At 39.0% G+C, this 24,246-nt stretch overlaps 2 protein-coding genes across 4 annotated transcripts in view; one reads left to right on the top strand and one right to left on the bottom strand.

Annotated features, from left to right (window-relative positions):
- The window catches only part of Hdlbp (high density lipoprotein binding protein), a 70,011-nt gene extending 64,781 nt beyond the window's left edge, over positions 1-5,230 (bottom strand). The window contains exon 1 of the mRNA XM_052192441.1: positions 5,110-5,230. The gene's annotated coding sequence lies outside the window, so the exon portion shown is untranslated. The remainder of the gene's footprint in view (positions 1-5,109) is intronic.
- Positions 5,231-5,376: 146 nt separating this feature from the next.
- The window catches only part of Septin2 (septin 2), a 31,705-nt gene continuing 12,835 nt past the window's right edge, over positions 5,377-24,246 (top strand). Inside the window, exons 1-4 of one of the 3 annotated variants that reach the window (XM_052192444.1) lie at positions 5,377-5,486; positions 15,130-15,156; positions 17,313-17,433; positions 23,886-23,972. In XM_052192444.1, coding sequence (XP_052048404.1) covers positions 15,148-15,156; positions 17,313-17,433; positions 23,886-23,972 — 217 coding nt within the window. In that variant the 5' untranslated portion in view covers positions 5,377-5,486; positions 15,130-15,147. Of the gene's footprint in view, positions 5,487-5,653; positions 5,849-15,129; positions 15,157-17,312; positions 17,434-23,885; positions 23,973-24,246 lie in introns of those variants that run through there. The other 2 variants (XM_052192445.1, XM_052192443.1) reach the window with 2 other exon arrangements.

The raw sequence follows: 24,246 nt of genomic DNA, 5'->3' as shown, positions 1-24,246 counted from the left end.
TATACGCTGGAAGGAAAGAACGCTTGCAAGTTATCTTGACATCCAAATGTACACTGTGGCATATACACACATGTGTACTCACACGCGTGCACACACTCACATTCACCCCAAATAAAACAATCTACCCACACCCAATGTATAAATGGGTGTAATCAAAACTAAAAACTAAAAACTAAAAAAAAAGCAAGGAATGTAGCTATGGTTAATGTAATGCTATTCAGTTAACAGTCAGAATCAAGCTAAGCTCTGTAAGGTCAAGATGCCCAACTGTCTTCGTATCTTGTTTACCTCTAATGGTACAGAGAAAACTTCAAGTCTGCAATAACAATCCAAAATGAAATCTCATCATTAAAATATTTATTATTCTGAAAATTAGAAAAAATAAATTCTGCTTTAGCTCAAAATAACACGTATAACAATTTCTTGGGGATGTGTCGGTGGGTGTCAGTGACTCTTGAGTACTGAGATTACAGGAGTGTCTCACCATATCTTATTTGTATTTTATTTTCTACTTAATTACTGGTACATATAAGAAATCTAAAGCCGGGTATAGTGGCACATGACTTAGTTTCAACACTCAGGAGGCAGAAGCAGGCCAGCCTCGTTTACATTGAGAATTCCAAGACAGCTAGGGGTATATAGAGAGGCACTGTCTCAATCAATCAATCAATCAATCAATCAATCAAATAAAAATCTAAATTTGTAGATATTTAAGTTAAAATCTTGTTACCAAAAGCTTTGACTAATTTTTCAATTAAGTAATTACATAACATGTAAAAAATAACCATTTTGCCTCTACCTATGCTTAGATATGAGATTGTTTTGTTTACTGAAGCACTATTTATAACTTTTTAACACCATCTTATCCATTGTCCAGGCTTCCTGGAACTCAACATGTAGCTGAGAGCAGCCAAGCTTGACCGCTTTCTTGATCCTCCTGCCCCAAATGCCCAAGTGCTGGGATCACACCTTCCATCCTGTGCTCACCCACATGTACACAAATGTACCCTGGGTGGAATGAGTATGTGGAGATGGCCTAAGTCAGCAAAGGCACCTATGGACCAGTGACACAGAAAGACAGAAATTTAGAAGGGCAAAAATCACTGTTTGCCAGTCCACTTGGAGTCTCTCAATCCAGCAGAAATGGTTCAAAACATTTGCTAAATTGGCTCCATGTAAGTTCATCAGTGCGAGCCACAAAAAGGAAACCCAACTGAAGTATATTATGAGTCAGGCAACAGGCTAGCACTAAAAAGCCCGAAAGCCATGAAGAAGAAAACAAAGAGACAAAGGAACCACGTCGAGAGACTAGACCTTGCCAGTCCCATAGCACCTCCGCGGTCTGAAAGGGCCTGGGACAAGCACTTGACTAAGTGTGGCTACGACTCAAGAGTGCTACATCTTTTTCTGTCCATCCAAATAGAGCTTCTAGAATCAAGTTAAGTATGAGAAGGCATAGTCATGCTCTGTAGCCCCGGCTGGCCTTGAATCTCTACATACCTGATTAGCCTCCTAAGAGTTACAATTATAGACATGTACCTTCTACCATTCCTGGTTTGTAGCTGTTTCTTTTCAAAGATTGCATTTTATTTTATGTGAGTGAGATTTGCCTAAATACATATATTGACTCCATGCTTTTGTCTGGCACCCTAGAGCCAGAAGATGTCTGATTCCTTGAAACTCCGAGTTTCAGATGGACGGGAACAGCCACCTGAGTGCTAGAAAATGAACCCAAGTCCCCTGTAAGCGCAGAAAATGCTCTGAGCTATCTCTCCAGTGCCTGTAGCTGTTTTCTAAATCTAAAATTTATGATATGTTAGGTACAGTGAGAAGAGTGGACTCACATTACCTTCCTGAAGGAAGACTTTTAGTTCATTTAAACCAAACGATTAACAAATGTGCACTGTGACTCTTTAAATTTTTTTTTTTTTACATTTTCATTATTTCCTGGTTTTAAAATATTATTCTTGGAAGAATAAGCTTCTTAAGGATTTAACTCAATTAGAGTTTTAAAATACACCCCAAATAGTATTTATCTGCAAAACGAAAATGAAGAGACCCCTCAGTCTTTGATGTCTTCATGATGAACATTGTTTATTAAAGTGTGGTCTTTAATGATTCTAAAGAACAGTCACTTCATTGTTAGTCTAAGATAAAGGATTTTTTTTTAATCCAAAATGAGAAGAGATGTTAAAAACCTTGTTCTTGTTGAGTGCTCAGGCCTAAATGGGGCCTCTATATCAACACCCATTCCCAGCGAGACTCAAGGAACACTGCCAAAAGGGGGTCAGAAATAATGAGTCAGAAGATGGGGAGCAGTGCTGTAAAATACTGCCTGCTGTACAGGTCAGGACATTATAGTCACAAACTCAGAGCAGCACAAGTTACCTGCACTGCATTAAGTCAGTCAATTTCAGTATGGATGGGATAGGGGAGTCGTGAAAGTCCACGCCAGCTAAGGAGTTACGGGTAGTATATGCCCGCTGAAGGACTGTGGTGGTGTCATTTTTTCTTCCTGGTTGTGGTTGCTAATAGGTTCGCCATGCTCATGCAAAAAGCACTTGCTGACCTCAGTGGATTATTTTAAAAAGAGCGGGTCATTCATGGAAAGTGGAAAGCAGCAGGTATGATCAAGATAAATAATACATGCGAGTGAAATTGTCAAAAAATGAAAAATAACAAAAAAGCATGTTCTCTGCTCAAGACTATAGTAAATAATTTTCATGTAGAAGACAATAATGAAGAATCTATCTTACAAAATATCACAGGTCATTCCTATGGTCATAATCCCGACTGACCTGTCAGACTGAGAAGGGACTGCATGTACGCCATGAAGACATCTCCATGCAGATGTCTTCTCTACACAGCTATGCCCACTGCCACTCAAGAATGGCATACTTTGTCCAATTCTCAGCCTTTTGCTGTATGCCACTGACTATAAGTCGTGTCTTCCCTTTCCTACTCTGTTTGAAACACTCCATCCTACCAACTCCACCTGGAAATACTCTTTTATCATTCTTCAAAGGCCAGTTCAAGGACCATTATCTTTTCTTGGGGTGGCGGGGGGGGGGGGGGGGGGGGGGGGGGGGAGACAGGTATCCTTTTGGCCAAGCAGTCCTTAAACTCTCGATGTAGAAGATGGACGAGGCTGACATTGACCTCCTGATCATTCTGTCATCCCAATCCAAAGTGCTGGATCACAAGTGTACTGATTTCCAACAAGTAATCATAGTCTCCTTCCTATCTCTTTTACTTATTTCCATTATGGGCTGTCCAACAAGTAATTGTAGTCTATTTTCTACTTATATATTTTCATTACAATACAAATCAGCCTGCAGTAAACCACAAAGAGCTAGAAAAAAAGGAAAAATGACTTTTTCTATCTCTGTACCCTTAGAATCCCTCACAAGTGTGGCACCCATTTTTTAATGCTAAAGAAATGAGGTTATTAGCCTGACATTAGAAATTTAGAAGATCAAAATAAAACTAAATGTACTTGAAAGTCTATTTGGCCACTGAGAAGTAAGCCTGCCCACAAAAGAGAAAAAGATAAGGATCTGCTTGTGTGTGTGTGTGTGTGTGTGTGTCCCTGTCTATTTTGACCTGTCTCAACCCCCTTAGGTGTTCTCAAGATGAAGCAAGTATCTAAGCAGCGAAGGATTCTAACCAATGCTACCAACAAAGCTTGGGTGCCATGGGAAATTACTTAACTGGTTTCCAAAATACTATTCCTGAGACTGGAAGAGATATGCTACATTTTCTCTAAGTTTAAAGCTGTCATAATAGGTTAAGAGTTGTTTTGAATCCATTAAGTAGTAATTCACTTAAAAACAAAACAAAGACCCAAAGCCCCTTTCAGAGCTACATTAAAGAACTGCCTTTAAGTGTCCCAATATCAACATAATTAACAAATTTAGCCTATGGGTACTTTAAATGTTCAGCCTAAGCAGTAAGTTTCACCCAGTGTTCCAGAATAAAAATTTAGCTTGTTGCTACTACTAGCCTCAAACAAAATTCTGACTGGTTTAACTGGGTTTCAGAAAGTTACTTACTAAGAAAGTGACTCTTTAAACGGACATTAACAAATATGTGAAGTCATTGCTTGAGAGCATAAGGTGACTATGTAGCAAAACCCAAAGCTGAAGCGCGAGCCAAGTTTTAAGTGAAGGTTATAACCGTCCAGTTTTCCCCATGCTTTATCCTTGTCTGTAAACATAATAAAACCCAAGTCAGTCTCCTATGGTTCACAGTTATACCGTATGCATGCCCAAACACCATGCCCAGTCGACCCTCCAGTCTTCTGCCAGGATATACAGTGTAGCCTCGAGTACTGGGATACTTTTCAAAGTAATACCGCACAAAAAACACCCCCTCACAACAAGGCATGTGTCAAAACAGCTTGGGATACCGACACTGTGTGCATCACCCACTAGGGTCGCGCGATTGCTGTTTCTTCTCTGGCGAGGTACTCTAGGGTGTTTTCTCTATAGAAAGGCCTCGGTGCAAGGCCTAAGGTTAGGAGTTTACGATCGCTGACCAGCCAAGGGACCTCCTGCGAGAGAGGGAAGGACAACCGAGCCAGGCCGCAGTCCAGTACTGCACCTTCCCAGCCAGCTTCAAGCCAGTCGCAGCGAGCGGGGTATGCCGCAGATTTCACCGCCCGCCCTAGACTGAAAGAGGGTAGGGGGCTGTGCCGGCTCCGCCCTCCCCCGCGGGGCACGGGCTCACGATCACACAGGAAGGCCACGTCCCCAGGGACAGGCACCACTCTATGGTGTGCGGGGGGGGGGGGTAAACCCACGTGACTAGCACGTAGCCAATCCCGGGACGCCAGCCCGCCATAGAGAGGGCCGCGGAGGCGGCTAGAGTTGCCCGCCGGCAAGTCACAGGCGCCTGCCTATCCCGGCTCGGTGCTCCTAGGTCGGTGCTGCCGCCATCTTCCTGGAGGAAAGGGTAGAGGCAAAAGGCTCCCTTCCCTTCATTGCTCCGCACTCACGCTGCCACCTGCCCGCCCCCGGTTGTCTCTCGCTCTCAGTGGACACCTTATTCCTTCCTAATAAATATCCTTCCCCCAACTCTAGTTTCCCACAAAGCAGGGAATCTCATTACCTGCTCCTCTTTTATTAGCGTGAGGAATCCAAGCTCATAAGGTAGGAACTGTGGCGAAACAGGAACAAGACGCCATCTTGGTAAAGGAGAAGAGGCTACGCTTGACCTCCCCCCGCCCCCAGCCTCTATATGGCCAACCGCCGTGGGAGGGGCACAGCGCCTGCGCAGAGGCGGTCGACAGGATAGTGTCCACGCTTGCGCTCTGCAGGCAACCGCGGGGGGGGGGGGGGGGGGGGATGGGGGAGGGGAATTACTCGGGGCCCAGGAAGGAGTTGGCAAGGGGCGGAACGGCGCGATGACGCAATCTGTTCGCGCGCGCTACTGGGCGGGGCAGGTCCGTGCGGTCGCCTGACGAGCGTTCTCCGGCGTGTTAGCGGGTAAGTGTGTAGCAATGTGTACCCACTGTCGCGCGGGCTGGAGTCAAGCTGTCGGTCCTGAGAAAGTGCTAGAGTTCTCCCCTCCGCCCGGCCGCTCAGGCGGTGATAACGGGTACGGAAGTGGTGCGCGTGGGGGAGGGGCGGCCGCGCCCTTAGTCCACGGCTCCAGCGATGGGTGCCTGCCTGGCGTCGTCCCTTCGAGGACAACTGGACGGGCGGCCCCCATCTGGGTGATCCTACTGGCCAGGTCCAGGGCATTGGGGCTGGCGTGGCTGGGCCCAGTGAAGTTACCGCGCACAGTCCAAATACTGTGTGGTGGAGAGCCGGGCGTTTAACGTTGGCGGATGGAGGAGTTGGGTGAGGTAGCGTTAGATTCATATCTACGAAGCACTTGTGCTTGTGTGGCCATCTTCTCACTTAACGGTGCCATTTCGCCCTGGGGGTGTGAAGGACTTGTCACCCTGGGATGTTAATGGAGTTCCCCAATTTGAGGCAGTGAAAGGCGCTTAGAGGAGTGGTCTTGTCTGCAGTGGCCTTCCCCGAGGTAGTGCGACGCTAGACAAAGGGCTGCAGCGGAGTAAGTGACACGGGAAAGGGAGCATGGCGTGGAGGCCTTTGACTGAGAAACGATTAAGTCCAACTCGAAGCTGACCGTAGGCCCAGACCACGCCTGGCCCTTTTGTATCTTCCGGCCTCTTTTGTTAGTGGCGCCTTGCCTTGTCTGCACTAGGTTACCCGACTCTTAACACTTAAAACTTCTAGTTCAAACTACTGTGATCTCTTTGGCTAGTCTTAACCCAGTTTACTACTCCTCGTGTCTAGGGCGCAGTTACCTCGCACTTTCTCTGTCTTCTGCTTATCTGTTCTGAAGTTCCTGCTCGCTGCTAGTTATTCAGGACTCTCACTGAATTAGATATCCTTTTGACGGATTGTTTCTCAGGAGTCAAATATTGGGGTCCCTAGGCTCTCAAGTATTTCCTTAGTAGCGAAAATTGTTTTAGTATCTTAGATACATTTTTTAAATCCGTCTTGTTAACATAAGGAAAAACAATTTTGTAGGACATAAAGGCTGTTTCTCATGATGCTTCTAATTTGAGACTCCTTGTTTTCAATGGCTTTTTTGGTAGTTGCCATTCAGGGATTCCTTGCAATACCCAGCATTCAAACTGTCAGTGTGTGCTGCTATATCTGATTTTGGTGATGATTTTCTTAGTTGTAAAGGTTGTCCTGATCCTTTTTTCAATTTTTCCACCTAGAAGGGTCCCCCCCCCCCCTTTTTACTGAGCACCACTGCTCAATAAACAAAAGCTTCTCCTTCTGGGTTAGCTGGGTAACCTAGGGAAAGGCTGTGGGGCCTCGCTCTATTATCATTCATGAGTGTAATTCAGCTCCCTTTGATTGTTCAGCTGCCTTTGATTGTGGCTTGCGGCCCCAAGCTCCTTTAAGAGTGTTGTCTTGCATAATGTGCTTGTACTGTCTTCAAATCTAAGAAATCTAAATGGCAAGAGAGTCCAGGCACTTTGGATAAAAGCTCTTCCGGATCCTACTCTGAGGAGTCTTTGAAGATTGGGAGTAATGTATACAAATATAACAGTTTGTGTACATGAATGATGGTTCCTCTTTATGAGTAGTCCATCATTATAAATGCCACTTGCAAAAATAGGTTTTGTTCACCTAGTCATCTTTTGTCTCTTAAGTAGGGTGATAGTGTTACTCTATGAAATAAAGAAGCGTGGGTCAAGTGTAAGGACATTCATAGCTTCTGACATTGAAATATGCAATGTAAAAGAATAAAATTTTAGTCTGACCATGTATCTTAGATGTGGGGAATCTTACTGATCTGCGATCTGTACCTAGCAGTATGTTAATGGACCAAGGTTTTCTCACTAAAAACCAAGTGCTTTAGAAATTCAGTATTCCTCTTTCAGTTTTCATTTTGGCATTACTGGGGGTGTATAGTTCACTTGGTCAAGTGCTTGCCCTCAATGCAAGATTTCTGGGTCCTTATTACAGCCCTCCCCAAACAAAAACCCATTTTGTTATGTTTAATACATTGTTAGAAAATAATTGAGAATACAAGTTATGTTTGGGTGTAGGGTAGCAAATTCATAGCCTTGCATTCTCTGTATTGAATAATCATTGTATGTTTTCTCCACTTCTGTGCTTGTGTTGTGCATCAGGATGCTATTTATTTATTTTTTTATTTATATGAGTACACTGAAGCTGTCTTCAGATAGAAGAGGGCATCGATCCCATTACAATTGGTTGTGAACCACTATGTGGTTGCTGGAAATTGAACTCAACCTCTGGAAGAACAAGCATTCAGTGCTCTTAACGGCTGAGCCATCTCTCCAGCTCTCAGGATACTTATTGAAAGAAAGAAAACTGAAATTGGATATTACTCTTCTTTGGTCTGAACTGACCCAGAACCTCAAAATAGCTGCAGACTTGGGTCAGGAAGCTACGGAGATACAGAGGTGTAGAAAGATACCCATGACATTTCCTGTATCTGGTAGTTAGAAAGAAATGACATGTAATAGTAGTGAAGGCAAGTCTCTACATTTCTACTCTCAGGTATTTATCTTTCCATTATTGATCCAGTACTTAAAGAAAGGAGACATACCATAGGGATTCCAGTTTAGAATCAAATTAATTATACAAATCTGGGAAAAACAAAATGACTTGATAGTTTTAGGGCTTGTTTTTTTAAATTCTATATCTGTCATAGCCTAGTATAGTGTTGCATCCCTGTAATCTCAGCATTTGGGAGGCTGAAATAAGATTCCCAGTTTAAGTTGAACTTTTAAAGACTCTCTCAAAACCAACAAGACAAAGAACCTAAAATGTATTCCTGTGCATTTTAGTGTTTTGTTGTGTTTTGAGACATGGTTTCTTTGTTGTCTAGACTATTCCAGAACTCACTGTATAATAATCCAAGTTGGCCTCAGATTTGTAATCCTTGTACCTTAGCCTCCAGTGATGTTATCACAACTGGTTTGCCTTTTATTTTATTTTTAATGAGTATTTCCCCCTATTTCTATTCCTCAATGGGATAGGAAAGATTTGGAGTGTTGACCTGCAGCTCATTTGTGGAACACTCATTTAGCATACAAGAAACCAGGAGCTTCCTCCTCTAAGGTCCAGACAAACACACAACATACACAATCACAATTCAGAAAGAAACTTTCAGTTTTTGAGACTTGGTCTCCTTGTGTGGTCCAAGCTGGCCTCCAGTTTGAATTTAATCCTCCTGTCTTTTGAGTGTAAGATTATAGCAGTGTACCACCACAGCCAGCTAGAAAGAAACTTTTGACTTGCCATCTATCCTTTTTAGTACCTTACCAACTAAATTCTTTTTTCTTTTTTTTGTTCCAACCCAATCTGGAACATATGTACTCATGATCTTCTTGTGATGGTCTCTCAGAGAGGCCTGTAGTCCTCTTAGCCTGTGTTTTTTGTTTTTAAGATTTATATATTGTATGTATAAGTGCACTATCTGCATGTACACCTGCATGCCAGAAGAGGGCATCATATCACATTATATATGGTTGTGAGCTTAACCCCTGAGCCATCTTTCCAGCCCCAGGCTTTCTGGTCTCTTTATAAAGTAGCTTTGACTGTCCTGGAGTTCACTATGTACACTGGCTGGCCTCGGATTCATGTAAGTCTACCTGCCTCTGCCTCCCAAGTGCTGAGACCAAAGCCTGAGCCAGTAAGCCTGGCTGCTGTTGGTTTTTGGTTTTTCTTCGTCGTTGTTGTTTGTTTTTTTAACTCAAGTATTGTGGTTTTTGCATATTCAGCCCTGTCAGCGAGGTAGTTTCATTTCATGATTTTTTTTGATGCACTGATCTTAATAGGGTAATATTAAATAATTATAATAAAATTGCAATATGTAGATGCTCCTTCCATTTTTACTGTAGCAGAAAAAATGAGGCAGTTGGGTATTTGGTTATATTAAACAACTATAATTAATTTTTAATAGAAATAATAGCTTGCCATTTTTTAGGAGCCTTGTACATACTGAATTATAAATGAAGTGTTGTTTTATGATTTGCTTCACTAATCATAGTCTATTTCATTGTCTATTTCATAGACAAGCTAGAAATAAACTAATATTGGACTTGAGTATTAATTATTGAAATTGAATTAAGGGTGGTACCTGATGATTTATTTTATTGTGATATTTTTGGGTGTGCTTGAAGGTTTTTCCAGTGTTTTAAAGTAATAAGAGTAATGAACTTTTTTTTAACCTAATATTTATTTAAAATAGATTTAATATCCCCTTTTATAAAAGTTGTATTTTATGTATATAAGTGTTTTATACATCTGTATCACATGTCTGGTGCCCAGAGAGGTTAGAAGAGGACATCAGTCCCCTGGAACTCAAGTTACAGATAAATGTGAGTTCCATGTTATTGCTGGGATCAAACCTCTGTCCTCTGGAAGAGCAGCAAGTGGTTTTAACCTGGGAGCCATCTTTTCATCCCGTAGTTTAAGGAATAATATTTGCTATTGGTTTGGGAATTAACCCTGAATTATATATAAGCAGTTTCCTTAGTGTTCAGATTGATTGTTGAATCAACTTAATTAAATATTCCATTGGTATCTGTTTATATATGGTTTTCTCTTGATTTGTTATATTGATATTTTTGATGCATTACTATTGCCAGCAAATATTTTTAAATTTTGTATTTATATCTATGAATGAAGCTGATTTGATGATATTTGTTCTTTGTTTCCTTACTGGTGGGACATTCCTTCTTCCTTTTCCATCTGGATTGTTATTAAAATTATGTTGCCTTCACAACAAACCACAGTACTTCTCTTTTTTTCTACAAGTGGTTGGGGATAGTTAGACGACTTTGTTATTGTCTCTTCAGAGTTTCATGCTAGCTTGCTCTAATTCCATCTGGTGTTGGCCCCTAGTTTAGGTGCGTGTGCATGTGTGTGTGTGTGCATGTGTGTGTGTGTGCATGTGTGTGTGTGTGTGTGTGTGTGTGCTTTGCTGTCTTCATTTCTAGAATTTTTTTTATATTTACGTATGTATTTGGGGGGAATGAGGCATATGCTCCTCATGTGCTGAGATTAGTGGACAACTTGTTGGAGCCTCTTTTTCCTTTACCAAGTGGATCCCTGAGATCTAACTCTGGTATTCAGGCTTGGAGGCAAGACCCTTGCAACTATGAGCCATCTAGCTGGCCCTATTGCTGGATTTAGATTAGATCAATTCTAATTTTTATCCTGTTTTGGTAATATATAGTGTAATATGTAATTGTGGCCTTTTTATAGTCTGTATCTGTGATTGTGCCTTCTTTTGTGTCTGTTCTCATTTCTTTAGTTGGATTTATATGAAGAATTTGTTTTTGTCAGTCATGGTGGCAAATTTCTTTAACTCAAAGCACTAGGGTGGTAGAGGCAAGTCGATTTCTGAGTTAGAAGCCAGCTCAGTCTACATAGTGAGTTTCAGGACAGCTAGAGCTATATAGTGAGACCCTCAAAAACAGAATTTATTTCAAGATTTAGCTTTTGGATTTACTTGCCCTTCTCTTTTTAAAATAATTTCATTTCTTTTTTTCTATTGATTTTTTTTTTTAAGGATTTTTTTGTTGTTGTTGTTTGTTGTTGTTTTTAGGGCCAAAACTTCTTTTTTTCATTTATTACATCTAGACTGCCGTTTCCCCTCTGTCCTCTCTTCCCAGTTTTTCCCTTCCATTTCTCTTTTCCCTCAAATCTACTCCTCCAAGTTGAGGTAAGACTGGGCACCTCCCTCAGATTAAGGCTAGATGAGGAAAAGGGGTCCCAAAAGCAGGCAAAAGGGCCCGTCCCTACCATTAGGAGTCCCACAAGAATAGCAAGCTACACACCACAACATATTCACAGGATCTAGGTCAGACCCATATAGGTTCCCTGATACTTGGTCCAGTCTCTGAGCCCCCATGAGCCCAGATTAGTGGGACAAAATGTCTTTATTTGTTCTGTTACTGATAAAAATATGTAAAACTCAAGTTAGAGTTTGTCCTATAAATGTGGACATCTGCATCTCTCCCAGCACAATTCCATTGGCTCCTAGAGACAATTTGTGGTTTTTGCTTTGGGGATTTCCTTAATCCAAGAATTCAGGATTGTTCCAGCTCTTTGAGAGTTTGTTTCTTTTCACCTTTAGTTTAATCAGATCATGTGTTGAGAGTGTTGATTACAAAAAACTTTCAGGCTGGATATGGTGGTTCATACCTTTAATCCCACATCACTCTGAGTTTGAGGCCATTCTGGTTTACATAGCAAGTTTCAGGACTGTGAGAAACTATCTCTAAAACTAACCCTAAAAAGTAAATTAAAACTTTCACATTTTATTAATACTTTTAAAATGTAGGCTATATGGTTTTATTCATAACCTGTTCCATAAAGCTTCTGTATATTGGTTAAGCCAGACTGGTTGTATTACTGTCTTTCTGCCCTTGGAATACTCTTTAAGTTGACTTGGAATTTTTCTTTGTCTTTGCTTTATGGTTTTATCTGTCGTTAAGTATTTAGACAGGGCTCTGTTATTATCTTCCTTACAAAAGTTTTAAATGATTCTTTTTTTCTTTTTTTTTTTTTTTTTTTTTTTTTTGGATTTGGTTTTTTCGAGACAGGGTTTCTCTGTATAGCCCTGGCTGTCCTGGAACTCACTCTGTAGACCAGGCTGGCCTCGAACTCAGAAATCTGCCTACCTCTGCCTCCCAGAGTGCTGGGATTACAGGGATTACAGGCGTGCACCACCACCTCCTGGCTTAAATGATTATTTCTTAATGCTTTTGCATTGTCAAGAGTTAATATGATGGCCTATACATGTATATTTGGGACACAACTGTGTTTCCATGGAATCCCAACTATATTCCATGTATTAACTCTTAAAGAAGTTAGATGTCATTTATTAAAATCAAAATAACTTCACAATCTTGACCTTTCTGACCCATGGAAGGTGATAAAAACAGTAAGAATTTGATACTGCAGGCAGGGATAGGGTGGGGATTGGAGAAGGAGCTAGTTTTCCTGCTACAGTAACTTTGAATTTCTTTCTTGATGTTTTTGTTTAACATTTATTTTGACTCTTTACTGAAAACAAAACATTTTTTAAACCTATTCTGATTTTTCCTTCACTTAAAATTCTACAATTACATTTTATAAGATTAGTAGCCACATTTTGTAGAAAATGAAATTCTTAATTTTAATGCAGGCCATTGGCTGGTAGGAGGAGAGACCCCAGATTGTTCAGTCCTAACTCCTGTATTTCGTATTTCAAACTACACCACAAATGCAAACAACTAATGGTAACCTTTTTTCCCCTATTAAATAGAGGAAATCATGTCAAGAATTCTAGTTCTCCATATCACTTTCTATAGCCAGGTGTCTGCTATAATTCTTTTTATTATTTAAGTTAAAAATGTTCTCCATTTGCTAGTATATAAAAGCCCATAATACCTGCTTTTTAATGAGAATAGCAGTAGCTGCATGAAGGAGATGTGTGTATTATGAATCAAACTGTTGGAAGAAAATTGTTTATGACTAATCGCAGAAGAGCAGATGAAGCAGATGTTTGCTGGGCAGGTGAATTATATTGGGGAAGTTGTAATCACTTCCAGTTCCACTATAACAAATAACCATAAGCATGAGGTGTATACATTTATTTTTATGCATGATTTTATACATATAGCTATTTTTCTTTCCATAAAAATGATATTAAGTTGTATATGCTGTTTTCTATCCTACATGTTTTATATAGAAGTATATTGTTAGCATTTTCTCTTGTCAAGTACTCTTCTATGATTTAAAACAACAAAAACTGTCCATTTGCCTCTGTTGACACTGACCATATTCAGTATAACCAAATTATGTTGGTCTGATTGTTTTATCCCAGTCTGTCTTTTAAGGAGGACATCCTTTTTTTTTCTTTTTTACATTTATTTTTTCAAATTTCACCTTTTTTTTTTTGTCTTGATATAAGATTGTTATTGATAGTTTCCTCTTTCTGTATATTCTGATTTGATTAAGTTGCTATTTGTTACTTTTATTATTTTTTTTTTTTAAGACAAATACTGGCCCAGTGTTGGTGGTTCACACTAGGGCCAGCTAGAAATACGTAATAGAGAGATCCTGTCCATAAGGGGGGGGGGGGAGAAGACCCACAAAATAAAGAAAAATATCCAGGGGTGGCCTTGAATTCACTTTCCTCTTGCTTCAACCTTCGAATGTTGGGGTTACAGGAATGGGCCACCATCTATAGTTTTAGATTTTTATATTGTTTGGGATTACTGCTTTTTTTTCCTCTGTTAGTGGTTACCTTTCCTATTATCTCCTAACTGGACTATATTTTTGAGTCAGGGTATAGCTTCTGGCAAATCTATATTCCATCTGACTTATTTATCTCTCCTTTAGAAGGTTTTACTTCTTTATATTCACTCTTGCCCCTAACTTTTCCTTTGATGACATAGTTTAATCTATTTAGTTGTTGTCTATTAATACCATTTTTCAAGGATGTCCTTTCTATCTAAAGGACCTTAATTCATTCTTCCGTTACACAGTTCCAGATAGCTGGCTAATGTATAGACTGGTGTTTGTTTTTGACAGGAAGATTTTGTTTGTTTTTGTCTTTGCCCCTATATATTCTCCCCTGATCTGGACACTTTGAAAATTCTTTCTGTAGGTGTGCTAAATTTTTCAACATTAAAGCTTATAAAAGCCAACGGAAAGGGATAACCAAGACTCAGATCCCTGTGAAACATCATAACACTCAATTGAAGGCCCATGAATTCTTTTGCATGCCTACCTTAATTTACCTGTTCAAATATAGTGAAGTGCAGGAACCTCATTTTGTCTTAGGTGCTTGAAAACATTTCCATTAGAGAGAGAAACTTGGGGTCTGCAGTGATCATGTAGGTTAAGGTTCGGAAAATAAACTTTCTGCTAAGTTCTGAGTGAAATTGAAAGGCAACACTCCCTTTTCCCCAAAGCTTCAGGGTTGTAAAATTTGTGTAAAAATTCAGCTCTGGGGCTAGAGAGATGGTCTCAGTGGTTAAGAGCACTCACTGCTCTTCTGTAGGACCTGGATGGTGGCTCACAGCCATCCATAATTCCAGTTCCAGGGGATCGACACCTTCTGACCTCAGAGGTACCAGACAGGCACATAAACATTAAAAAGTTCAATTTGTCCTCTTGTAAATGTGCTTCATGTTGTACCTTTTGCCCCAGTGCCAACATTTAGTTCTCAAGTTACGTTAGTGATCTTTCAGTCAGAGATGACACACATTCAAGATACAGGACTCTGGGCACAGTGGTATCCTTTTCTCCTTGAAAGGCTTCAATTAAATTAGAGATATGAAGTAGTTGTCTTTTTCTCCCATCTCATCCCTGATGTCTAGAATATAATAAGTACTGAAAGAAAATATATATATGTACGTATATTTGGAACTATAGAAATGTATGTCCAGATAATTTTGTCAGCTTATTTAATTTTTTTCTTTATATTGAGTAATCCAGGCCAATGTTTGAGGTTACTGAGAAGCTAAAGAAAGAAAGTGATGTCACATATCTATCTTCATGGGTCAGTTCATGTTGTTAAATATGCATATACAAATTCAGACATCTGTCTTTTCTTTTTTAACAGATAGAAAAATCAAGAAAGATGTCTAAGGTAAGGTCATATACTTCATGTATCTATGGTGTAAAGAGAAATTTCAGCTTTAAATTTTCAGATAGCTAAAAAGGATTTCTAAGATAACTTTCTGATTTTGTATTATTCTGAAGTTTTGAGTTGCCTTCTTTACCAAATTTTTAAATCTAATATGTCAATGCATATCCTTTTGACCATCTTAGATTTTACCTATACCAATCAAATAGCAATTAAAAATTCTAATAATTCACATAATTAAATTACTGGGGCTCTTAGGCAGGCTATGTTGGTCTAGATTAGCCCTTATAAATTGTTCCAGAGCTCTGATATAAATTAAATTAATTTTAAAGGACATAAGCTGAGAAAGTGGAACTTGTAGTTAAGCTGAAGGGTATCATTTTGCTTTGTCTTTTATTTTTGAGTCTAAGGGTGCTTATTACTATCCAGTGAAAAGCCATAATATCAGTTACTGGTTTTATGCAAATAATTTTGAACAGAGATTAAATAAAAGAGCCATTATTCTACCACCCAGAAATAATCACTATAAAAGTTTTAGGTATATTTTCGTATGTATGTACAAGTGAATGCATTAACATTTTTTCATGTTTAGTATGCTATTGCATAAATTGTAGGATTTAAGGGGTGGGAGAGGCTGCGTGAGTGCATGCATGCATGTGTGCAGAAACTAGAGTTCAACTTTGGGTATTATTCCTCACTGTCCATCAGTGTTTTGTTTGTTGGTTGGTTTATCCTCCCTCCTCTCTCTTCTTATGTGTGTCAGGGGGAGGAGGCAGAGAAGGAGACAGACAGATCTGTCACTAGCCTGGAGCCTCAACTATCCGTCTGCCTTCTCTTGTCCAGAGCTAAGGTCACAAAGACTTAGCACCATGCCCAGGCTTTTTGGTTTTGTTTTTAATTTGCTTTCTAGTGATTTGACTTCTGGTTGTCAGACTTGCAAGGCAAGTACCCTTATCTTATCTCCTACATGTGGTTTTACTGTTTTTGATTTACCACATCTTCCATCATCTTCAGTCTTACCGGATGGACATCCTTTCATCAAGAATGTTGATGTTATCGATGAGGCAGTGAGGCTGAAACAGGAAGAGTGCAAGCTCCAGACCAGCCAGCAATATGTAATGAGCCTGTCAAAACAAATAACTAGATTTTTCAGGGTAGTCTGCTCTGGGCTTAGTCTTTTTTGTCTGATAATTTTTGAACCTGAAATCTCAACATTACACTCCTAAGTTCCCTGCCTTTCTTTAGATAAAGCTCTGTGCCATAAGAGGAAGGATAGCAAGAAATGTCTTATTCCCAGGTGTGTTCAGAGTATCATTCCTGAGACTAGGTAGTAGGCTAGTCTCTAGCTAAGTGTTCAGTGAGAGGAGTCAGTTTTCTGTAACTCTCTCCTCTCTCTCTCTTTTTTTTTAAAGGATAGATTTATTTATTTATTTATTTCACGTATGTAAATACACTGACCCTGTCTTCAGACACATCAGAAGGTGGCATCGGATCCCATTACAGATGGTTGTGAGCCACTATGTGGTTGCTGGGAATTGAACTCAGGACCTCTGGAAAAGTAGTCAGTGCTCTTAATCACTGAGTCATCTCTCCAGCTGTCTGTAATGCTCTTTATCTCAGGCCATAATTTGATTTATTTCATTGAGATAAGCTAGTCTTGCATAATTTACATAGTTAAATTGCTAAGCAGAAATTAGCTATCAAAATATTAGTTATGAGTCAGCATATAGGGAAGGAATTAGATTGGTGTGTGTTTAACAATTTAGTTATTTTTATTTTCTGTGTACTGGTGTTTTGCCTGCCTGTATGTCTGTATTAGGGTATTGAATCCCTGGGAGCTGGAGCTATAGACAGTTGTGAGCTAGCCTGTGGGTGCTGGGAATTGACCTGGGTCCTCTGGAAGAGGAGCCAGTGCTCATGACCTCTGAGCCATCTCTCCAGCCTCAGATTGTGTTTTCTTTAATCCAATTAAGTACACAATTTTCTAATAAAAGTATAAGTTTTAAAAGTGGTGATTTGTGGAGTTTCTTTGTTGTTTTGTTTTTTTTAATTTGTGAAAACTACTGATTACCTATGTTTTTTACAGGTTTGATAATATCATAAAAGTAACCAATAAGGTGTTTATTAGCTCTATTTTATATTTTTATATCTTATTTTAGCAACAACCAGCTCAGTTTATAAATCCAGAAACTCCTGGCTATGTTGGATTTGCAAATCTTCCCAATCAAGTTCACCGAAAATCAGTGAAAAAGGGGTTCGAGTTCACTCTGATGGTGGTTGGTAAGAAGTTATCTTACTAAATATCCCCCTTTCCCAACCTATGAAATGCATTGGCCTTACCTGTAATGTGAGTAAATTTCTTTCTTTGCAAAATCAACTCTGGAACTTATAAATATGGACATTTATTTGGCTAAGATTTTATGTATGTGCACACATATATTCAGTAAAATTTGCTCAAGAGGAAAATATGATTTTTATGTAATTTCTTTCTTCATATATAATGAAAATTTCTTTGTTATAATTAACTTAGTCACCAGTGATACTTGCCAGGATTTCTTTGGGTTTTGTTGTTGTTGTTTCTTTTTTATCATTTGTGTATATGCATATATTTAATGTGCACAGAGGCACACTTGTTTAGCGATGGTTGTCTCCTTCCATCTTTATATGGGTTCTAAGGATAGAACGCAGGTCACCAGGCTTAAGCAGCAAGTGACTTGACTTTCTGAATCATCTTGTTGTCCCTCACCCCCCCCCCCTTTAAAATTGTTGTAGTGGATGTTGTAGAAATGATGTGACTTCCAAGACTAAAAGATACTACTAAAACTAGAGGAAGCTAGCTGTCATGACTTTATAATGCCAAAGAACTGAGCCTGCCAGTAGCCTTGTAGATGACTTACCTCAGGATGTCCTCTAGTCCCAGTTAGGCTTCCTGTGCATGTTTGCCATCCCTGCTGACACTGGCCACTATCTTATGAGAGACACCACACCAGAAGGCTCTTAAAGATACCGTCAAAGGCTGGGCATGGTGGTGCATACTTTTAATTTCAGCACTTGTGAAGCAGAGACAGGAAGAGCTCAGTGAGTTTGAAGCCAACCTGTTCTACATTGTGAGCTCTGGCACAACCAGGACTACACAGATCCTGTCTCAAAACAACAAAAATAGACACTGTCAATTTCAGTGACAACCCACATTTGTAAGGTATTGTTAAAGGTGAATTTGCAGAATTGTTACATATTAGAGGTGACTGTGTAATCGTTTAATTGGCATTGTGTTTAATTTTCACTTTAATCCCAGCACTCTGGGAGACAGAGGCAGGCGGATTTCTGAGTTCGAGGACAGCCAGGGCTACACAGAGAAACCCTGTCTCAAAAAAAAAAAAAAAAACCAACAACAACAATAAATTTTCACTTAAAAATTAGTAATTTATAGAATTATAGTGGAAGTACTTTGAAATTGAGTGGTTGCTAGAATGTATTTCTATTGTATCAGCTATAGATGCTGGCATAATGTGTTTGGATCCTAGTGTATTGGGTTTTAGCATGCCAGTAGAAGCTTAATGATGAACTGTGGTGGGGGTTTATTGTTTTTGTTAATGTTTGTTTGCCTGTTTGTTTGAAACAGTGTTTGACTTTGTGGCCCTGGCTAGGCTAGCCTCAGACTTAGAGAGCTGTGCATACATACAGAGATACACACGACCTTGTGTGCTGTTCGATGCTTCAGCCACCACACCTCGCTCTGATGATGAACTGTTTGTTACTCTCTTAGCCATATCACATTTTAGTTAGGTTGGTTTGTTTGTTTGTTTGTTTTACAGTTGCTAAATTTTAAAGCTGATTGAGTATTTGAAAAGCTTAATGGTGGTTATGATCAAGTAAGACTTGTTTATTCCTTAGAATTAATAGTTCATGGATCTAAAATAAACATAGATGCCAACATATTCTGGAGTATATTTACATAATAAAAATGATATGAATTTAAGTTCTTGGTAGAAAAGACCAGTGTACTCTGTCACATTATTATCTGATATATAGCACTAAAAAAACAGACTGTATATAATTCAGAGGTCAGTAAGCTTTCTAAAACGGGTCACATTAGCATGAGACCTTTATGAGTCATATACTTTGGTCATAATATTCAACACTAAACTTACAGAGGGAAAGGAGCCATAGTCAGCACATAAACAAAGAGGCATAATATTGTTCCAGTAAAGCTTCAGTTATAAGAAAGCTGCAGGCTGGATTTGAGTTGATGCCAGAAGTTTATCAGCCCCTGAAATAAGTTAGCCCTCCTGTAGTGAAGAACTAGAAGACTATTACATATGTATTTGGGGCGTTGTTGCTGTTGCTTATTTTAACCCTGGATTGTAGGCAATGTAGGAATTTAGTCATTTACAGAAGCAAATTACATGGACCTCACATTACTACATGGTTCTTATACCTTTTACCAGAGAGCAAAGAGTGAAATCAATCAGGAATACTATGTCTCAGAGCTAAAACCTGAGGTAGCTAGGCAGAATTCCCAAAAAACAAAAGAATTCCAGAATTACACACTGGTAATCCTTCTGAGGCATTGGCCAAATAACACTAAATCTGTGTATGTAGAGTACAGATTGCTGAAGCTGTGTAAAATGTCACTATCAGTGAACTGAACTGGAGACTACACAGGGCTAGAAAACTTTTGTGTGGTTGGAAACATTTGAATTTCATTTATTAAACACTCAGGGTACTTGATAGGGTCTACAGGACTAAAGTAAACATAAAATGTTATTTATCCCTAAAAAGTTATAAATAAGCACTGGAGAATCAAACTGCTTACTAAGTCAGAAATATCACTTATTAAAGACATCAATAAGTATGATAGTGCATGTCTGTAAATTCAGTACGTGGGAAGCTGGTGGAAGAGGCATCCAAGTTAGAGACCAGCCTGGGCTACATAATGAGACTTTGACACAGAGAGAAGGAGAAAGAGAAATTCGGCCATTTACAGTGTTATATTCATACTATCTGATATACTGTTAAAACAAAAATTAAAACAGGATTTTGGAATTTTTTTAACTGAGTAGCCAAAAGCAAAATTATATAGTTGGGATGTTTTGAAGGAAAATTGTCCCCCATGGGCTACCTGTATGCTAATGGTTTTAAACATTTGGTCCCTGGTGATATGCTGTTTGGAGAGGTTATGGAACCCTGAAGAGGTGGAGCCTTGATGTAGGACTTAAGAGATTTGACTTTGTCCTACTTCTAATTTGCATGCGTCCTTTCTCTCTTTCTCTTGTCTCCTTTTCCTCTTCTTCCTACCACCCCCCATCTCTGGGTAGAGGTGCTGTCAGCAGACCTGACAACCTAAATTTGACCACCTAATCCCAGAAGGTGGCAGGAGAGAACTAAATCCCAAGAACTGGCCTTTGACCTTCACGAAGGACCCATAGAACCATAGCACACATGGACAAGCATACAATACATTTTTTAAAATTCAAAATTAAATTAGTCATCATTTTTTGTTTGTTTTTACCATATTCTAGAAAGTGAAGAATGACTAAGCTCAGAAATAAGAAAATAAGAGGTGGGAGCATTGAATGAGAAACAAGTGATACAGAAAATGGAACTAAAAGAGAGAGTAGTAAATGTTTCTTTTGACTTGAACAAAAGAAAGTAGACTCAAACTACTAATGTCAAGCTTGGAAAGGTTATCTATCATTTTAGCCTTCTATCACTAGACAGATCATAGGTGATGATATGAAGATGTTTTGTTGATGAGCAATTTGGATGAGATAGTTAATTCTCTAGACTCACTAAACCATAGGCCATCTGTGGTGGAAATGAAAAATCACATATAAACTTTAGACGAATGGGAAATACTACCCCAAATTTGGGGTTTTGAGTCATGGTTCGTGTTGCTCAGGCTAACCTCAAACTGGTTATGTAACTAAGAGTGGTCTTAAACTCCTGATTGCCACATATATACTGCACAGTGCCTAGCTCCCATATTCATTTCATTAGGCAAACTTTATTCCATTACAAATCACAAGAAAAGTATAGACTACTGTTTATAACAAGATTTTAGCAAGACCAACAATGTAATCAGTGTTTCTGTAGTATGATCTGTGTGTTACTGAAAAGGAAAAACATTTGATGATTTGATGTAGCTGATAGATATTTGTTGTGTATTCATTGGAGGTAGATTTTTGTGTTCCGGTTTCTACCCAGTGAACATTGCATAAAGGTAAACAGATGTGAAATGTATATTATACTGATATAATTCCCTAACATGGTAATTATTTTCAATAAATTATTTATGCTAGTTATAAGAGAGCTGACTAAATAGACATTGGCACAGTAACATGATTAAACATTTAAAGTTAGTGTTGTCTACTGTGGTACCAAAATTAACAGCAAGTAATTTTAAAACAAGCTTTAAAAAGATAGAACGAAGGGTTGAAGAGATGACTCATAGGTTAAGAGCACTGTCTGCTTTCCTAAAGGCCCCAGGTTTGATTCCCAGCTGCCACATAGCAGCTTACAGTAGAAATTCAAGTTCCAGAGGCTCTAATGCACTCTTCTGACCTCTGTGGGCAGACATGCAGAACATTTAAATACATGCAGGCAAAACACGTAGACACATGAATTATAAACAAACAGTTTTAAGGACAGAACTGCAATCCCAGCACTCAAGAGGGAGTTCAAAGCTACCCTTAGCTACCTAGGGAGTTTGAGGCTAGCCTTGGCCACATGAGACCATCTCAAAAAACAAACAGAAAAGGTGGAAGAAGAGGAGGAAAGGAGAGACAAAACCTGACAACACTATTACTGAACATAAAATATAGTGCTTAGTGATAACTGGCCAAATATATTTGAGAACTATGCATTGAAAAATGCTCTGGAGAGGTTAAAGACAATGTAATTAAGTTGTGAGACCTGCTCTATTTGGAAACTATTAAGATTTGTCACTTTTTTGTTGCTTTGATGAAATAATCATGACCAAGGCAACTTAAGGAAGAGATGGACTATTTTGCTTCCTGTTCTGGAGGGATGAGACCATCATGGTGGGGAGGCATAGCAGCAAGCGGCAGACATGGTGGCAGGAGCGTGAGGCTGAGAACTTACATTTTCAAAGGCAAGCACAAAATTAGAGAGAACAAACTAGATTCAGGGTACAGACATAAATTGTTCAGACCCCGCTGTCCCAATGTAATTCCTTCGACAAGGCCACTGATGAGCAAATATTCAAATGTCTGAGCCTAGGAGAGACGTTTCTAATTCACACCATCACGTCCTTTTTCCTTCAAACTGTACACAGAGTCAGATTGTTCCTAAATCAAAATTTTATTAAGCTTTAAAAAAATAGATATTTAAAATCTAATTCTAACCTTTAAATGAGAATTCAGAGAACCTAGAGTTTTCAAAGCAGTTTAGAAAAGGAACAAAGTTGGAGAACTTAATTAGACTTGAAGGCTTACCCACAAGAATCAAGACAATATGATAAAGCTCATAGACTAATAGCTCAGAAGTAGATCCATGTTATGAGGTCAGTTACTTTTGACTAAATTACCAGGAAAGGTAATCTTTTTAAAATATTAACTGGATGATTGTATGGGGAAAATTTTCTTCAACTAGTACTTCCCATTATACTTGCAAATTAACTTGAAATATATTTTACACCTAATGGAAAAAATATTTTTAGAAGAAAGTAGATAAACATAATTTTATAGACAGCTTAAAATATTTCATAGGACATGAAGAATGGTTACCACAATAGAAAAAAAACATGCTTCATTTAATATTTTCTATGGTGGTTGAGGGATGGCCTGGGTATTGTGAGGACTTACTGTTCTTGCACAGGACCTGACTTCAGTTCCCAGCACTTTAGTCAGGTAGCTTACGGCTGCCTTGAATTCCAGCTCCTCTGGAACCAACTCCTCTGGTCTCCTCTGGCACTTGTACTCACTTATATAACCCCCACTGCCAACTGCACACATTTATAATATAATGTAAATCTGGGTTGTTTTCTTGTTTTGTTTTTTTATAAAAAACATTTACCTTGAAGCTGAAGAAATGACTCAACCACTGCTCACTCAGTTACATAGTAAGACCCTGTCTCAAAACAGCAAAATTGCTCTACCAGGGATGGTGCTTATGGGCACACAGCATTGTCCAATGTCTGACATTATTATAGGCTTTTCTACAATACATTATCAAACAAAACTAGGCCACCTCAAACCCCTGGTAATGTTTTACCTGTATACCGAGCACTGAAATCAGTGGTGTGTGCTATTGAGACTTGAAGCTTTATGGGATTATCCAGCATATAAATCATGTCAGCAGGCCCACTGTGTGGTTTCAATGTGCCCATCAGGGTCTAGTGTACTCTTTTATTGAGGGGCAAAGAATTGTCAGGAAATGAAGACACAAGCACAGAGTCAGAAAGCTCAATAAATAGGAAGCTCCATAAGTAATAAAAACCAAGGGTTATTCCAAAGAACGGCAACAACAAAATTCCAAAGTATGTTCTAGACAGTGTGAAGAGATAAAAGTTGTTTATGATAGGCCATTAACAAATTCTATAATCCCATGAATTTGGCTTCAAATTAGATTCTTGTTCTTTGACCTTGAACAAGTTGCTCACCTTCCTTGAGCTTCCCTGTTCCTTTTTGTGACACACACGGGTGGTTAATCATTCTAGGTTTAACAGTTATATGGGAAAGGTCATGACAGTGTTTTCATTTTCATTTAAGGTGAATCTGGTCTAGGAAAATCAACTCTCATAAACAGCTTATTCCTGACTGATCTCTACCCAGAAAGAATTATACCTGGAGCTGCAGGTAAATAAACTATCACTAAAGAAGGGAAAGTATACTATATCTGAGGTCCTGAGATCTTGGTTGTAGACTTTGTTCTACACTTATCTGTGTATTTGTGTAACTAACCTTTATTTCAGTTTGTTATCTATTAAATGTCCTAGTTTTCTATCTTTATTGTATGCTGGATGAAAAACTCCGCTGAAAGATTTTGTCTTTAAAAAGCTACATACAAAAGTGAGAATGTAGCTCTGTGGTAGCGCCCTTCCCAGTGTACATGATGTCAGAGGTTCAGTTC

The sequence above is a fragment of the Apodemus sylvaticus genome, chromosome 9 (genome assembly GCF_947179515.1).
Source record: "Apodemus sylvaticus chromosome 9, mApoSyl1.1, whole genome shotgun sequence".
NCBI classification, from domain to species: Eukaryota; Metazoa; Chordata; class Mammalia; order Rodentia; family Muridae; genus Apodemus; species Apodemus sylvaticus.
The sequence above is the reverse complement of the archived record's forward strand: the minus strand, read 5'-3'. Positions and strand labels throughout refer to the sequence as shown.